The sequence below is a fragment of the Amblyomma americanum genome, chromosome 7 (assembly GCF_052857255.1).
Source record: "Amblyomma americanum isolate KBUSLIRL-KWMA chromosome 7, ASM5285725v1, whole genome shotgun sequence".
In the NCBI taxonomy this organism is placed as follows: domain Eukaryota; kingdom Metazoa; phylum Arthropoda; class Arachnida; order Ixodida; family Ixodidae; genus Amblyomma; species Amblyomma americanum.
The window spans coordinates 49,197,540-49,215,957 of NC_135503.1; the positions used below are offsets into that span (position 1 = coordinate 49,197,540).

General features: G+C 46.4%; 1 protein-coding gene across 18 annotated transcripts in view; it reads left to right on the forward strand.

The window, feature by feature from the left end:
- The window catches only part of hyd (E3 ubiquitin-protein ligase hyd), a 105,390-nt gene that overhangs the window by 26,464 nt on the left and 60,508 nt on the right, over positions 1-18,418 (forward strand). For all 18 annotated transcript variants that reach the window (XM_077632141.1, XM_077632128.1, XM_077632135.1 and 15 more), the window contains exons 11-17: positions 812-1,054; positions 2,852-3,167; positions 3,789-3,999; positions 11,116-11,270; positions 12,843-13,037; positions 13,942-14,023; positions 15,451-15,576. In XM_077632141.1, the coding sequence (XP_077488267.1) occupies positions 812-1,054; positions 2,852-3,167; positions 3,789-3,999; positions 11,116-11,270; positions 12,843-13,037; positions 13,942-14,023; positions 15,451-15,576 (1,328 nt within the window). The remainder of the gene's footprint in view (positions 1-811; positions 1,055-2,851; positions 3,168-3,788; positions 4,000-11,115; positions 11,271-12,842; positions 13,038-13,941; positions 14,024-15,450; positions 15,577-18,418) is intronic.

An 18,418-nucleotide genomic window follows, 5' to 3' on the forward strand; every position in this document is an offset into this window, starting at 1 on the left:
CCTTTCATCACATTCGCGGAGTTCCTAGATCTTCCTGGTTCCTTTTTTCGACCCTCCCAAGTTATTCTTTGAAAACTGCTTGACTTTGAGCTTTTGCGTATCATCTGAATGATCTCATTGCTGCGTTCAACTTCCCGTCCTCATTGCTGCGTTCAACTTCCCGTCCTCCTCCCTTTTGTAATAAGTGTCGCAGAGGTACCGAACAATGGGTGTTTGATGCTGTGTTTTTGAACTTCTCCAAGTCATGGGACATAATCGCATGGGCACTTGCTTGGTTTTTAAGGAAAATTCGAAATGTCAAGAAAAACGGGGGGTGTGCTTATTCAAACATGGGTGGGCATTCGGTATATTATGGTAATTCTCTTTGGCATGTCGAAAAAAATCTGCACTATCGTGGTCACAGCATATCAGGCTTTCACACACTTATGTTCACAGACACACAGTAGTATCAAGCTGCACCTGATTTTGTGCTTGTTATTGCTCGAGACTGTATAAATACATTTGCGTAGGAAAGATTGAACGGTTTTTTTCCGCAAGTGACACACAAATGGAGAACTTCACAGAGGGAAATGTCCTGCTGTCTTCATTTTTTTTTTTTTTTGGCTTGCTTACTTTGATCAAGAATATGTTGTCTGTTGTACAGCCATGGCATTGCCTGTGAGGTGCGAATGTTTGTCTTTTTGTCTATCGTAGAGTGAGAGCTGTGGAGTGTATTAGTAATAACACAGTGGTACGACAGAAGTGGTAGATGGCTCGATTTTGTGCTATACTTATACGTATGCTTCTTATCACCACACTGTGTCAATACCAGGGGTGTGCTGCCCTTCAGCCAGAGGAAGAAGCTGTGGGAGAAGGCAACGTCCCGTGCCAAGAAGCACAAGGTGTCCAGCCATGCTTCCGAAATTGTGGCCGGATCGCAGGTGTGCATGCGCAACAGCCCCATGTACCACCCTGGTGCCCTGGCGTTCACCACTGCGGGTGGCCTGCCAAGGGTTGGCCAGCTGCTTTCGGCTGCATGGAACCTCCCCGACACCTGCCAGTTCAAGATACTGAGGTGAGCTGAGGCGGCAATTACTGGTGCTCAAGCTTATGGCCTTTTAAATCAAGAACTACAAAGTGGAAGGTTGACCTGTGTGTTAAGATGGCTTAGGTCTGAGTTGACCGATTTTTACAGTGATTGGCTGTTATAGAGCTGTTCGGCAGAATGTTCGTTGTGGTCTGTCGCTCCTCGAAGCGGTCGTGTGATTACCACTTCGGTACACAATTGTACACAATGCACTCGTGTCAGGGAGTTCTGTAAATTTGTATTATCCCGAAATTCGTATCAACCTTGATCGTGTCATTGAGATTCTACTGTAGTGTACACGTGAAGGGCATTAGCAAGTTTTTCGCAGTGAACATGTCTTCTTTAGCAGCTGTCCATTGCAGCTTGAAAATGTGCTCGTGACCGAGAGTGAATGTGCGAGCGATGACATCACGTGAAGCCAAGCACAAATGGGATAGGCTTCGTGGTCAAAGCGAGCTCCGGCTTGAGCTGTTCGCTGAATTATTCAGTCTTTTTTTTCTGTGTATAATCACATTAGAGGTTAATCATCATGTTCCTCTATCTTTATTGTGAGCTGTGACGCATCACGTCTGTGTTTATGCAGTGCAAGTAAACACTGTAGGTACTGCTCTGACATTATTTGGAAGCCATTTTGGTGTGCAGTTTCTAGGGCTTTCTATCAACACTGGTATCTGCCTTTGCACCAGTGGCTAGTTGGTTATGTATATGATGGCTTCTTTTTCCCACATGTTGTAAAATAAGATTGGCTTGTCTTTGGGGTCCTCTTACACATATAAAACGTTGCACGAAAATCTGGGCAGGGGGTGAAGGAACATGTTTTCTTGCTCCAAGGAAAGTCACACACTCGTGCATTAGTCACATATCCCACCTTGCCTGTGTGTTTATGGGTTTTGTGCTTCTGCAAAGTGCAACTTGACTGGCCAGGGTTAGGACAGTTGGGGCTCTTCTGTGCTGGTGTTGCAGGGGTCTTGTTGCCATGCTGCTTCTGCCAAGAGGTTACAGTTTGGCCTTGGGGAAGTAGTATTAGGAGGTTTGCTGTTGTGAGATGTCACTGGGTGTCAAAGGCACCTTGAAATGATTTTTATGGTCATATTCTAAAGCAAAAATCTGAAGAGGTGGCCTTTGTGAGTATTTGAGTCAAATTTAAAAACTCTGCATGGACCTTTTAACTTACAAATTAAAAAAAAATGCTGGTTACAACCTAGTAGGGCATGCCTCGCCGCGTGTTTTTAGCTGCCCCTACCCCTGTGACATAAAGTGGGCAGTCTGGGGCTGAATCCACTAGACTGTTCGCTTTGGAACTGGCTCGATTCTCCGCAGGCTGGCACATGCGATTGGCTGCGTGTCATCACGCCAGCTGGGAACATGCAGTGATGCAGCCAGTTGCACATGGGGGCCTGTTGAGAAGTGAACAGTCTCGTGGACTTGGCCCCTGGGCAAGCCTCCTCATTGGTCGCGCTCAAGAAACTTAGGTGGGATGGGGCGCAGAGGGGTGCTGACCTGAGCTGAAGAAGAAGAGGAGAAGCACCATTTCGCCGGTATTGTTGGTGTTAATGAAGCTAGCTTTAAAATATTTGTGGTGCACTGACGAGTGATGGAATACCGGTCACTTGTGTGCTTTTCCTAACCTCAGCAAATATAATTTCATGGTCCCTTAAAAACCAAGGTGGCATGCAAACTGGTCGAGTATTCTTTCCAGTGCCTGTCTTAACTTATTTTTTTTTTTCCAGAAACTGAAATTTGGCGTCCAAGTGACCATGTTGTGTCTTGCGCACTCGTCCGCAGTGAGAAGAAGCCTGACACGGCTGACGGCTCGGGAGCAGGGAGCAGCAGTGGCAGTGGCAGCAGCACTACCAAGGTGGCTTCTTCCAGTGCTGAGAGCAAGTCGTCGGATCGCACCGAGATGCCGCCACCACCGTCGCCTGCATCGTCGACGTGCAGCGAGCCGGCGCACAGTCCGCTGCCACACAAGCGCAAGCACAAGGCCAGCACGTCGTCGTTGGACGCTGCCTCCGAGCGCCGGGACGAGGAGGAGTGGCACCTGCGCGACGTTGTCTTCGTGGAGGACGTGAAGAACATTCCTGTGGGACGAGTTATCAAGGTGGGAGAGTGGTGGTCGATTCTTGGTCCTATGCAGGTGTCGCCAATCCTAGCACTTTTTGAAAGAAAACATTGTGGGGGAAAAAAATATCTTGTTCGTGATGCGCACAGTTGCTTTGTTTGTTTATTCCATTTTATTTCTTATTCTACACTTTTTTTAAGTATTGCTTGTCCTGTGGATTTCGAGTTACTTCTGTCAACAACATAGAATTCGTAAATTTGTGGAGTGCATTGCTTTCAAGTCTCAACAGATGTTTAGCTACACTGGTTTTCATCTTGTGAGCTTAAAACGTTTAGAGGCAGCATTCTTTTTCCATTGGCTTTCAGGAGTAGATGGCATGAGCAAACAGTGCAGCAAAACCGAAAAATCATTGATCCTGGGTGCTGTTACATTTGTACTAAAAAAAATTTGAGTGATGGCCTGCTATTTAGGAAGTGAATACATACGTTCAGTGGCTTAGCTGTGGTATAGTCTAGCTCCATAGTGCTGTGTGGTGCCCGTCTTTCTTTTTTAAACTTGCATTGTTCTAGGTTGACACAGACTTTATTGTTCTCTCTCATTCTGACAAGACTACGCATAAGTTCTGTGCAAAAGTTGTGTTTCTGACCACTTCCCACCCAGGTGGATGGGGCTTATGTGGCAGTGCGCTTTGGTCGAGAGAGTGGCCCCGGAGAAGATCCCCTGGCCGAATGCCGGCTGCTGCGCCGTGATGAGCTGCAGCCCGTGAGGGGCTCTGCCACACCACGCCTTCCAGACTGCCTGCAACGGACCCCCCGTCGTGTCTGCCTGCCCGATGGTGTGCAGCTCTTAGCCATGGCCATCGATTCCCAAGGTGCTTCTTGCAAACCAGCTGTTCTTTTTTGTGCTTGTGTGAGCTGCGTCTATCTCTGCATGTAGCCAATTTCTTTGAACTGTGCAGCAAGTTTCTTGTCCTTTTTTTGGAAATTCATACTGCTGCACAAGTAATGATGATGGATGTTGAATCAGTAAACCGGCAACTCGATGAACACTTCCTAGATGTACATGCAGAGCGCATGGAGCGCCGCATTGGGAGTCGAAAACGGGTATGCATCTCCGTGCTGCTGGTGCTGCCTCGCTCCCCCTCTTAAGGGGGGACACGGGTCTTTCGGGCCGAAAAATCTCGAAAAAATCAGTTTTTAGAAAATGTTATTTTCGAAATCAGCAATCATTTATCTACCTCTCTGTTAAATTTCTCGCCTCTAAGGTCAATATTTTACTCACAATACCAATTTATATAATCCATGTCGCCCGAATTTGAGCTGAAATCGGCGCCGAAACAGCAGTATTTTGCAAAGCGTAGCTCCCGTTTCATGCGCGGCACCGCAGCCATCTTGGTCTCATTTGAAAAAGCCGCCTTTCGCCTTCAATTTCCCGCCACTACGACTTCCGTTCGCCCATTGGTTGCCGAGAAAATAGCAAAAAAGAAAAGGTAGTATTCAAAATTCTATTGGCTGCCGCGGATCACGTGACAGCAGGTCGTCATCCGATTGGTGGAGCGGGCTGGCAGCGTCTGCTTGACGCGCCCGAGCCGCGGGGAGACGCGACTCTTTGTGCCGGACCGTGCAGTGCAAGAAACGCGCAGCGATGCCTGGTTCAGCGCGCAAGGTGCACTCAAGGCATAAATTCGGCAAGAAAAGGAAGAAGTCGCTGGTCGATAACCTCAAGAGACGCCCTGCTGTGCGCCCCGACAATGATGAAACTCCTGCGCTGAACGATCGTGTCGGTGAGGCCGCGCAGGTAGGCCTAACGCGCTCCGCAGCACGGGAAGCTGTAAGCGGCAGCGCCCGCATCCGCCGTGATACAGTGATGCTGGAGCCCTCAGATGTGCTCCAAAATAAGATGAAGACTGAACAAAAATGCGAGAACTCGCCTCAACTCCAGCAACGGAGCGGAAGTCTCGTTGTTTACGTGACGGCAGCACGTCGGACTGTCTGCTCGACGAGGCAAGCTTCACGATCGTTTGTTTGGAATCGCTCAACAGTTTGTTGAAACTTGTGAGGTGTAAAATGTGTGGCGGCAATGACTTGAGCTTCGTAAAAGATGAGCGAGAATACGGCCTTGCCGTTAAACTTTCTCTTCAATGTGCGAGCTGTGGAGACGCATCGTCTACATGGAGTTCGCTGCGGGTACGTGGCGATCAGAAGATCAACCCTTTTGTGGTGAATGTGCTCGGTGCTCGTGCAATGCAGAGCACTGGCAACCAGCAGACAGCTCTAAATGACATTTTTTCATCGCTGAACGTTTCGCACCGCGGTCTCCACAATAAAACGTGGCAAGACTATGTGAAAAAAAAGTTGACACCTGCAGCAGCTCGTGCAGCCGAAGAAGTTGCACAAGAGTGTGCGCGGTCGGTTCGAGAACTTTATAATGAATTGGACCTTGGGAACCCCGGCAATATTGCAGTATCATACGACGGCACTTGGATGACACGCGGCCACACATCCCACATTGGTGTGGGAACCGTCATCGAACTGTTTACCGGGCTTGTGCTGGACTATGTTGTATTGTGCAACTTCTGTGCCGGCTGCGAGCGAGGCCCAAAAGAAGGTGACCCATCATACCGGTCCTGGAGGGCTGGGCACCTATGCCAAAAAAACTCAGAAAAAAAGGCTGGAGAGATGGAAGTTGAGGCAGCCCTTATTCTTTTTGAAAGGTCGTTGAAGAAGTGTGGCCTTCGCTATACCACAATGCTTTCGGACGGTGATAGTCGGGCTTTTCTAGCTGTGCAAGAGGCAGATGTGTATGGATACATCAAAGTAAAAAAAGAAGACTGCATAAACCACGTGCAGAAACGTATGGGAACAGCATTGCGGACTTTGTTGTTCAAACACAAAGGTGCCGAAAACCTTTGAGGAAAAGGCAAACTGACAGGCAGCCTCATAACAAAGTTAAGCTCCTATTATGCCTGGGCTTTAAAATCCCATAATGGGGATGTAGAGGCTACGCAGAAGGCTGTGATGGCCACCTACCACCACATTACCTCTACTGATGAGGCATCAAACCATCGGGACTGGATGGACTCTTGGTGCCAGCAAAATGCGGCAGCAGCCCGAGGCGAATCTGCTCCAAAGCATCGGTACAACATTCCACCCCATGTTGCTAAAGCATTGCTCCCTGTCTATGAGCGACTGTCGGATAGGAAGCTCTTAGAGCAGTAATGAAAGCCTACACTCTTTGATATGGGCCTTGGCACCCAAAGAGCGCCACGCATCATTGTTTACTGTTGAGGCTGCCGTGGCTGAGGCAGTAATGCGGTTCAACGCAGGCAGCAAAAGAAATTCTGCAGCAATATTACAGGAACTGGGCCTCAATACGAATTCTATGAGCGCAAAAAGAATGCGAGAGAAGGATGAGCGCCGAGAGCAAAAGTGCGCTCGAAAGCATTCCATTGCGGAAAATATTCAAGGAGTGCTCAAGAAGCGGCACCTGGATACTACTGGCAATCAAAAGGACTACATTCCTGGTGGCTACTAGCCATTTCCTATTGTAAATATATTACTGCACTTGTAAATATTTATTAAACTGTCCCCTGCTTGTTTTTGGGGCTTTTCTCAAAATGCATATGGTTGACTGCTAGCAGTCTTGAGGCCTTGATATCTCAGCAACCAAGTCACATAGAGCTGAAATTTTGGTTGCAATGGAAAGCCTAATGTATGCTGTGTGAAATGTTGGGAGCAGATTTTTTCATTTTACCTTAAAAAAATAATTATTTTCGTTAATTTACCATTACTTGGTACACACATTTTTTATACTGAAATTCAGAAGGTTGTAAAATGAGTAATAATTGACATATCAAAAATTGCTCTCAACATTTCATAATTCACTATTCTGGCTATCTAACCATGCCTTAAAATTAATTTTAGATGAAATCATTATTTTGCTATTTGGGCCTCAAACAATGGGCATTAATTGTTAATTATCTTGAAAACTAATTGGCCTACACCTAAAATAAATGCATATTTGAAATCAGCATAAAAATTTGAATAAGTCTATGCATTTTTATTAAGATTGGTCAAAAAACAACAAAAATAGCTTTAAGACCAGTGTCCCCCCTTAAGCTGACTGAATGAATGTCAAGTCATGAACAGAAGAGGTTGGGGAGCTGAAAAGATTCCAAGAAAAGTTGGAACCTGAAAGAGATTCAAGCCATGAAGATAAGTCACCAAGAGCCCTCTGGCCCTCCGATTGTTGTAAGCTGGCCTCCGCTTCCGACATGTGAGCGCCAAATGTCTATTGGGGACAGATAGGAGCGTCAGAGCTCATGCTGTTCACGTCTCGTGCTGCGCGCATGTGCAGACTGGCTCCGGCTGACGCGTGCGCCTCGGGGGCACGCTGCGCTAGTGTCCATCAACTCAGCTTGGCGCTTAAGGCTATCATGTCGGCAAAAGTTTGTCGTGTCATTATTTTCAAAGGTATTTGATCAGCAAAAAAAGATAGCTCTTGATTGCAGTGCAGTGACAACTGTGTTCTACAGACTTGAACATTCGAAGCAAATTATAGTAGAACCTCGGTGATACGAATCTCAAGAAGAGGCGAAAATATTCGTATCACCCGAAATTTCGTATCACCAAAAAACAAGCGAAATCCATCCCGAAACCATGAGACACGCACAAAAAAAACATTTACGTGGAAAGAAGTCACGTGTGTCCTTCTGAGTCGTCGTCTTCTCCGCAAGGTCGGCCAGCAGAGAATTTTTGAAGCTGAAGAACTGAAGAACTGGGCTGTAGTGTTCTCACGCACAGTCTTGGATGTCACAGCACGCCGCAGAATATCGAGAGCGTGCATAGTTTCGGCTGCCGACGGTGGTTGGTCATCACCATTTTGGTACTCGTCATCTTCTTCGTCATTGGTCGGAGTTCCAGGCTGTGATGATACATCCTCCACGATGTCTTCCACTGTGCGCAGACCACAGGTGACGAGATCGTTGTCCGCGGTGACGAAATCGTCGGCACTGCAGTCAACGTCAATCTGGTTCCAGACATCAATCGGAATTGGATTTGGCACTTGTGAGGTGGTGGCCACTGTGGATTTAGAAATACCACACTTTGCGAAATAATTCGTGATGGTTGCAGGGGAGATGTGCTCCCAGGCCACTGCAATGAAATGCATAGCGTCCAAAAGACTAATCTTTATATTTGCGTCCTTACGGTCAATCTTCGCAAGGAGGCAGTGCACCAACAAACCTGTGAACTGGTGCTTTACGTTTCTGATAATGCCAACATCCAGTGGCTGCAAATGACTAGTAGCATTCAGGGGCAGGAATACCACTCTGATGCTCTGTAGCGTCATGTGCATTGGATGCGCCGCACACTGGTCCAGCAGCAAAACAATCTTCTGTTCTTGCATGACATCCTATGATCCAAGTATGTGACGAACTCCACGAACAGAGCTGACGTCATCCACGCCTTTTTATTGGCTCTATATGTGCAGGGCAAACGACCGGCTGCCTTAAAGCATCGGGGCTTTTTGTATTTTCCAATGATGGTCAGTCATTTTTTCTGACCAGTCAGCGTTGTAGCAAAACAAAACCGTCACACGCTGCTTACTTTTCTGTCCTCCCTGGCAGGCTTCGTCCTTGAAGCAGAGACTGTTTTCGGGCTGAAGATTGTAAAACAGCCCTGCCTCATCAATGTTAAAAACATAGAGAGCGTCATATCCCGCGATGAGACTGCAGCGTGGTTTCCATTCAATCTTCAACGACGGAGGCATCAACCTTTTTCCCTTCACCGCAAACGGTTTTGTAGAAGGGGGCATGCCGTGCCTTAAATCGGTGAATCCAGCCACCAGAGGCCTGAAAATTTTCAATTCCAAGCGTGAGTGCGATATCCGCAGCCTTCTCACGCAGAACTTTTCCATCAACGTTGACGTCGGCCGCGGTGACCTCTTTAAACCATGTTAGGAGAACTTCTAACTTTACATGGTGAGCAGTCTTCGTTTCTTTGGAGTTAGCGCCGAAGTGCGGCACATTCTGCGTAAATTGGTCGCGCTGACCGACAATCGTAGACAGCTTAGAAATTGGCAGGCCTAATTCCTTAGCCATCTCAATGTGCCTTTTCCTGGGCTCTTCGTCCACCTTTTTTAAAATATCCAGTTTGTCCTTCAAGGACAGCGCCTTCCGCTTTCGCGACATCGTACTGATCGCAGTACCGCGACATCGTGCTGATTGCAGCTGACGCGATCACTGCTCATATAACGACACACGAAACAATCTGTTTCACTTCCGTAGTCGTCGCGCACGAGGGAACGAAGAAACGGGAGCTGCTGCTGGTGTTACGATCTGCGCGCTGGCTGTAGCGGAAAGACCTGCGGAACGGGCGCGCAGGGCTGCGAGAAATGTGGAGAAGACAAATCGCGCCCAACCGGTTGGGTTGGCTGAATAAGCAGCGGCACTAGCCTCGGGCAACAACAAAGTAAAAAGAAAAAGGCGAGGAGGCCACCCCTAAAAACTAGAGAGAAAGCTTCGCTTGCCTCGTCAGCCTCCCTGCTGCCGTGGAATCCCAAACCGGCACCGGCACACGCTGCTCCGGTGGCGGCCCGACTGTCGCAGTACTGAAGTTCGTATCACTCGGCGTGATGCAGAAAAGTGTTTGGAACATCCGAATTTTGGCCCATTGTACACAATGCATTTCAGCTGGAGAATTTTACGAATTCGTATCACAACGAAATTCGCATCAGCTGGGTTTGTATCACCAAGATTCTACTGTATTGTTATGGGTTATTTCTGGCTTTTCCTAACTTTTTGAAGGTAGAATTTTTTCACGGAGAAGGTGCCCCACGGTAAATTTTTTAGAGCACAGCTCTTGGGTGCCCATTGCTGCATTCTGCGTTGATGCAATCGGTTGTGCATGTGGCAGAGTGAAACGCCACCTGGGAGCTGGCTGCCACAGGAAGATCCGAGAGGGTGGCTAGTGGCGTGTGTAGAGCTTCACTCAGGTTTCGCATTACTTACTATCTGTCAATTTTTTTTTATTGATTCTTCAACGAAGAGATGAAATTTGGTACAGTGCGTAAAAAATTTAAACAGGCGGTATTTCGTTCATAGGATTGCTTCTTTCGGAGAGCTTGCGCTGCACTGCTAAATAAAATGACAACACGCGATAGAACACTTTAAAATGAATTGAGCAGGCAAAGCAGGGAGCGAGAGCACCATTTAAGTTCTGGCAAAACCCAAGTGAAATGCCAGTCAAAATAAAAGTCAGCTCTAGTGCACCTTCGCAAGAAAGGACAATACACGTGAAGAAACAAGCTATGCAAGCACTGGACCGTAAGCCATGAAAAGCACGTGCAAGGCAAAAATTTGTTTTTCTCTTTTGTAAGATAGAAGCACAAATGAAATGGTTTGTGTAAGTTTTAAGAATCAGTGCACCTCCTGAATTAGAGCTAAACATGGTTATGCACAAAAATCTTTTCCGAAATACCATGTGGTACTATTTTAAAACAGGAAACCGAAAACGAAACTGTTTGTGACCCGGGACGATGCTACTGTTGATGCACCGATGACAGCAGATGTTATTGGAAAACTCATCTATGTGCTTTGAATGGCTGGAATAACGAAATCTTGGCTCCAATTGTGAAATACCTTAATACAAGCCTCAGATTTGATCTTCATGAGGGGAGTGGCCGATAGCGTGTGTTTTACGTTTGACTTCAAAAACAGTGTTGATCACAGAAATCGCCTGAACTGAAACCGCGGAAGCAGGAGACTTCAAGATCGATATGCACAGGAATGAATTGCCGCATGGCTGCTGCATTGCTGCCGAACTTCTTGGAAAAGATCGGAAGGAAAACCTACAGTAAAAACTTCATTAGAAAGTGTTAATCTCAAAAACCCTTGGAGTTGCCCTTCTGGAACTGATAAGGAGTTGGCAGATTTTTAGGGCCACGTATGGTGATTATAAACTTCTCTTTCTTTTCTTTGTTCGATCAGGTATCCATGCTGTGGTGAAGAACGGGGGCCAGCTGAGCTACATGGTGTACAACATCGTGACTGGGCGTGCAGAGCAGGACAGCCCCTTCCCCACTTACCTGCAGTCATTCCTCGGCCTGGATCAGCGCCAGGTTTCCCTGTCCATCAGTGGAGAGGTGTGTCACTTGTCTGTGCGACTACACTTTTCTTACTTGGGTAAATGTGCAGTAGACTCTCGAAAATCTTAGCTCAAAGGTGGTTGAAAATATGTTAGAATTATGTGGAGTCCAAATTAACGGAAACCTTTTCAACCCCGTAAGGCCCGGCGTATCAGATGTGATTTGGAGCATAGAAATGTGATTAATTTTCATTTTTGCTCACATAACTATGTGAACTGCTGGCATGCTGCTTTTTTGGCGGTGAGGGGGATGTGGACTGCGAATGCATTGAACTTTTAGATGATGCTGAAAGCAGTGAGTGTGATTTGATCCCCAAGTTGAGTATTTGGGCTTGGACTCTGAGCCTGGCACTTCAGGCGTAGCTTGAGCCCCTGCTTGGAAATCAGAAAGCTTGCCAGGAAATATTCGTCATTGTGATGTGTAGTTAAACCTGGACGTAACGAACCTCCATATAGCGAATTCCTCTACATTACGAAGTTTTTAATTCCCCCATTGCTGCCCCCATTGAAGCGCGTGTATTTGCAAACTCCATGTAATCAAGGTGTCGAACTCGCCACGATGACTATCTGTTAGCTAGTGCTGCTTTACTTGAAATTTGGACGGATTATGCGAAAGTTTTATGACCATAAAGCACGAACCTCAATGAGAGGAACGTCTACGATCAGAAGAAGCAAATACAGATGACACAATGCGATCGGCGCCTCTCCGTTGCAAACGCAGCAGCCTCTGTAGCTTTTGCTTTTGTAGCGTCATACCAAGTGGCACAACAACATCTGATGTACAAAACAACAGGACTTAGCATAGAAGGCATGGAACAAGCAGTGTGTGTTCATTGCTGCCTCTCTGTTGCTTGTGTGATTAATTTATTTTTTTGCTTCCATTCTGCACAATCTTTTCGAGTTTTCATGTGAAAACTGGATCTAACGAAAACCTGTGCATAACAAAAAAATTGCAGACTTTTCTTGATTTTGTTATATTCAGTTTTAACTGTATTTGGCTGTTTACACCACCTACATATCCTGCCTAAAAGAGACTCCAAAGAAATGTGCTACACCGAGATGAAAGTTTTATCTCGTTGAAAAGATTGTTAATGTGGTAGTGTTGCCTCGATAAAAGAGCACCAGAAACCAGCTGTAGCTGCACCCCAAATGTATCTGGAAGCTTGTCAGTGGCACCGTTTTGATCGCCAAATACCTCCGAAGGATGGCATAGAAGGAAGCAATACTAAAAATTTAGCGTTTCAAGCCATATATAAAACGGCGAAGGCTGTTGGGTGACTGCTTCAAGATTTTCAGAAACAAGAAAAATTTTGTTTGCTCTAGATTTGAGGTTGCCTTGAGAGCCGAATGAATAATTTCCCACGTGCAGCCTTTACAGCACAAGTTATTGCCAACCCTTTCCAGTAGCACAGGTCATACTGTGCCCTCGCAGGCGGGAACGGTGGAAAAGAATTGGTTAATACGTCGGATGTTGATGGACCAAAGCATCGGTTTGAATAAACAGGATGTTTGAGTTAAGCAAGTTCACATTAATGAGAGCTTACTTTGTTTGCACACACACACTGTGCAGAACGAGGTGTTGACCGTGCTGCGTGATGGCAACAGCACCATCTACCCTCTCGCCAAAGACTGTGTGGAGAGCATTCGTGACCCCCAGTGGCTGGACCTTCCTCCTGTGCGGGCTCTGGGCTTGGGCGTGCACCCGCTCAAGGATGCTGCGGCTAATCAGAAGAACCAGATAGGCATTGTCGTGCTTGCTCTGGAGGTGAGGGAGCAGCTGGTTTTTCCTCTGGTGGTCCGCTGATGGGGGTTGTAGCAGCACCTAACTTTTAGTCACTTGCTAACAGCTGGTTAATTCATGTTCGGGGAATAGAGAGATTCGGACCAGCACACATTGCTGCTTTCCTTTTCTTTTCTTTTCTTTTCTGCTGCTTACCTGCTAGCGGTGTTGCAGATGTCGAAGTGCACTTTCAATGCTAGGAATGAGATGCGCTTCGCTTCCATCATGTTTTAAACTCCTTATGTGCTGGCCTGATTACAACAGCAGCAAAGTAACCGAAGTATATTTCCCAACCTTGCGAGCTGTAAATCTATGCACATGTACAACCAAAACATGCCTGGATATATACTGAGGACATAGAAGTTCGCCTGCATCAATAGCGTACTGCTTTCTGATGGCGAATATGTTTTTGCAGGAAGCTGGGGTTTTAATTACAAGGTAGAAAAAATAAAAAGAAATACAGTTCTAATGACGAATATGCTATTTTTTCCTGAAACCCGAGATCTTGTTTGCTGAAATACAGGTGTCACCATCCTCAGCCATTTTGGCAAGCAAACTGATGTGCAAAACAGTTTTTCAGATGCAGATATCTGAGGCTAGAAAACACCACCATTTACTTGCAAAGGTTGATCGTGAAGTCCTTTTTCCTATGGGCATCACGAATTTGAATCATGCGGCGGGAAATTTTTAAACCCAATTTTCTCGGCAACAAATGAGCCTTCTGCCTGACATATGCCAGCGTGCCAGCAAGAGCAATGGAATAATGCTTTAATAATAAAAGAAAATTACATGATGGACATGCGTGGTGTCTCTTCTAATGTGGATATGCTAAAAGCCGACAAGGTTCCGTTTGCTTGTTCTGTAATCTGGGGTCCTTGGTTCGTTATAGGCACAGACCCTGATGTCTTCAATCCTCAGAGGGGATGTTGAGACTGTCCGCCAGACATTGTACAGCTTGGAGAACACCTGTGGTAAGGTGGAACCTCTCTAAAGAAAAATAATCAGTAGGTGTGTGCGAATATTCGAAATTTCAAATATGAATCGAATATGTTTAATATTCGATGCGTATTCGTATTCGAGAAATTGATATTCGAGAATTTCCAAATGTTCGAAAATTCCCGAATACTCGCCAGCGATCATATACTGCTCAGACTTTCATAAATTCGCCAGTGGCAAAACCACATTATCTGGGCAAATTAGGTGATGATCGAGTTAAATATTCCTGGAAAACAATACAGAGGTCCTATTACCTTCCTTCGCAGTCATTTATCACGCGGAACGATCGCGTTCCGACGCCGCTAGGCTTGATCTCGTGAGAAAGTGGCCTTCCCACTTCCGCAAGTGGGCTTTCTCGCATATCACGTGCTGCAAACAAGATGGCCGACGGCTCGCTTCGAACAATCGCAACGCAAAATCGCGCTTTTTTTTTTAATCCTTCCGTAATGCGTTACATATTTAATGGCCACATCCAAAGAATGCTTCCTGTCGCCTTCGTAACTCACCGAGCGTGACCTCCGCCATCCCGCTTTGTAAACTACGCTATGCGGGAAAGCCTACTTGCGGAATGTCGCGGGAGCCTCTTGAAGGGGCGTGTAGAGCTATAATAGGGCAAGCGATCCTGTAAAAATCTCTCCTATTGCATAATGCATTGTAACCTGCGCACTTCTTTAGTGGGCGTAACGGCAGGCGTGACAGCGATTGGAGGGTCCTTATTGCTAGGTCATAAAGATAGCCTGGCCGCGTAGTTTCGGTTTCTGAGCTTCGCCGCTGCTCCGCGGCAGCTGCACCTGTTGGGCCGCCCATTCGCCGGTAGTCCAATTCCAGCTTCACGCGGCTTTGGGATGCCGACTGGCACGTCGCAGGTTATTTCCTTTTTAGAAACCGTCTCACTATTCTGACGCCAGTGTGTGTTCCCCGGCCCCTTGCTTCCATTTGTGTTGTTCTTCCAGCACTCCAAAACGGATGGGTCGTCACGGGCTTGCAGGTGTTATCGCTATGGAGTTGCCTCATAAGGCCTTACTGCAGCTTCGCATTTCCAGCAGGTTTTTTTTTTTTTTTTCGGGGGGGGGGGGGGGGGGTAATTTTATATGGGGCTGAGGCAGTCTAGCTTTGTTTATTTTAGTTGCATAGGCCATACACTATTTTGAAAAAAATGAAGGCAACAGCATTTGTTGTTTATCATTTTCTGAAAAAATTTTTTGTACTGATCAGATATTTGAAGCCAATTTTCTTTATTCGTATTCGCTTTGTATTCGAAAATTTCAATATTCTCACACTCCTAATAATCAGTCTTCTCTACAAGAGATATAGGGTTCTTTGCCAAGGGAACATCACCGTGTCTTGCTTTAGGTAAGTTGCCACTTCTGATCTCTCTGTTATTGACATTTCACGTGTGCAGATACAGAGACAGGTCGGGCAACCCTAAGCAACATCCTCAATGAAAGGTGGGATGGCAACCGCAACATACTTCATGCAGCTGTCTCAACCTGCTTTCCAACATCTAATAAGGAGAATGAATCTGGAGGTAAGATGTTGTGGCGCTTTATTTAGATTGCCAAATGATGTATGTTTGTACTTGGATGGTGTTCTGTGCACATCCTACACAGACACCGTGTTTTTAGAACAATGCCATGGAGAGGGTAGTAAAAGAATAGATTTTATAGAGAAGTTCAGTCTCAGGAGAGTTATGTGGAAGTTTTCAAAAGAAGCCTTAGCATTATGCGGTCTGTTTGTGGGTTATAGAAGCGAGACTTTTCAATTTAATTTTTTTGTCACCTTTGTTCAGTGTAATGTGTTGGCGTTCCTTCTTGCTCCTCTTGGCTTGTCTATATTCAAGTGCGCTTCTTATGTTCTACAATGAGCACAACTTGCAAGCATGTACTAAGCTGATCAATTTCATATGCTTCAAGATGTATCATAATTGCTTTTTGCTGAGTACAATCATTCTTGTTCCGCGTCAGCGATGGCCACATTATTGTAAAAGCCCGCATATAATGCGCAGTTTTTTCCAGATTTTAGCATGCAAAATTGCTGCTCCATATTGGAGGTATGCGGAATCCAATTTTTCGCTTAAATTCGGAGTTCCGGTCTCATTATTACTTTGTGCTGTCACCATCACGCTTTCAGCGAGAAGGGGCGCTATCTAGCAATGGTGTTGGTCGACTGTTTCGATGGTTTCGATTTCGGTGCCATTTCACCCCTCTGACGCTGTTGGAATCGGGATGGCTGCACCTTGCATGATGTCAGGACCATTAAAGGAGTACTCATCTGCTTTTAAAAGGAAAGTAATCACGCCTGCTGTTTTTTCAGGTTTTGCCCTCCATAAATTACACCTCGTTTTATATTCGGGTCCGTTATTATATGTGGGTTCTTGCAGTATTTTTGTAGATTTACAAAGCTTGCCACTCCACCACATACTGTATTTATGCATACAGTCGCCGACTGATTTTTGGGGCTCTGTTGGACCCGTACAATGGGTGAAATAATTGAACAGTCCAAAAAATTCATGAACTTCAAAAAAATAATCTTCCCGCAAAAAACCGGCTTTGAAAATCGTGAACTTCACCGCTCCTCACGTTCCGCTTGCAAGCGATGTTAACAATCTTTATCTGAGCCACAGTCATGCTTTTGTCGTGTCCATACCACCTTGCATCACGCTAGAGTCACTCTGCATCACAATATCAGGCAGTGTGACGCGACCGCATGCCGCGAACGAATGCACGTGCAAAGCAAGAACAGCCAGTTCTTTCGATTAGTTGTTTCCTGTCATCTCTCTCTCTCAGCAGTTGCACCTACTCATCCTTTTTACTTTCGCAGCCTCTCCCTGCCTTCCCCACACTCATTGGTTTCTCCTCTCTACTTGCAAGCTTGGAGGCAGAGCCTTCTTGACGAGTAGCAAAAAAAAAAAAAGCTTTATATTTGTGCCTTGGTTTCGATTATAATGCGAGTTGCATTGTCGAAAATATAATTCCCAGAAAAAAACTCGTTACAGTCCTGTAAATATGGCATATAGTGCTAAGTACCATATTTCCACCCATATAACCAGCACCCTCCACTTAAAGCTCCACGAAAAAAAACAAAAAAAAATATCCTCGCGTATAACCCGCACGCTTATCTGACAAAAATACAACTGCACAAATAGTGATCACTTTGCTTTCAAAACAAATTCATTTCAAAACGGCTGCCGCAATGTTGTCACTGCTGCCATCCAATTCTATCAAACGTCGCCGCTCTCACTACTGCTATCCTAGGCTTCATCGCCGCTCTCAAAGATGTAATCGTCTTCGGATCCATGTAAGCTGTTGCTTATGGCACATTTTTTAAAGCTTTTGCACACCATGTCAGCCGGGATTGCTCTCCATGCATCTACGATCCACTGGCACAGCAGTGCAATATCTGGCCTTCGCACGCGTCCCGTAGATGTGAGGGCATAAAGTCCGTCGGCCATCCACTGGGCATACAGCCGCTTCACGTGGGCCTTGAATGGCTTGTTGAGGCACACGTCGGGTCGGTGCAGCATGGAAGTTTTGCCGCCAGGTATGATGACGAGGTCTGTGCCATTCTCAGCTAGGCGAGCTTTCACCGCGTCAGTGCAGTGGCCTCGGAAGGAGTCCAGCACCAGCATCAACCGGCGTGCCAACAAAGCACCTGGTCTTCTTTCCAAGGCTGCTCGTATCCAGTCACTGATGAGATCACTAGTCATCCAAGAACTTTCTTCCACCCGCTCAACAATTCCTGGAGGCAGTGGCATACTTGGTAGTGTCTTGCGCTTGAATATGACATACGGGTGCAGTTTTGTGCGGTCGGCCAAAGCATACAACATTGCTGTGCAGCGGAGCTTGGGTATTTCCACCAGTAAGCGCGGTAACTGATTTCGTGCCCTTTTTCTCCAGAGTTGTGTCCATCGGCATCTAGAAATATACGGGAGTTTGGGTCAGCATTTGCAACCTGCGACAGTGAATGGCTGTGTCCTTTTCTGAGTCCGATGACGTAACATTAAAAGCTCAGCAGTTTGTCCTCGTACGCATTGGGGAGGCGCTGGCACATGGTAGTTTGCCGCCACATCGAAAATCCATGTCTGGCCATAGAGCGCTGCAGCCATCCACGGCTTGCACAAAATTCAATTGGAATGTCCATTTCCTGGGACAGCTTCAGGGCTTCCATCTGTGCCATCTGTCGACTCAGGGTGGCCCCGACTCCTCCGCTCCTCAGTGAATTTGGCAAGCTGAGTCTCGAGGTGGGGGTACACGCCAGTCTTCGGGCCGTGAAATGCTCGCCTGTTCCTGTTTGCTGTTTCGAGATTCTTTCTTCCACCAGTCTCGAATATAGGACTCATCGACGCCACATTTTTGCACAGCTGCTCTGTT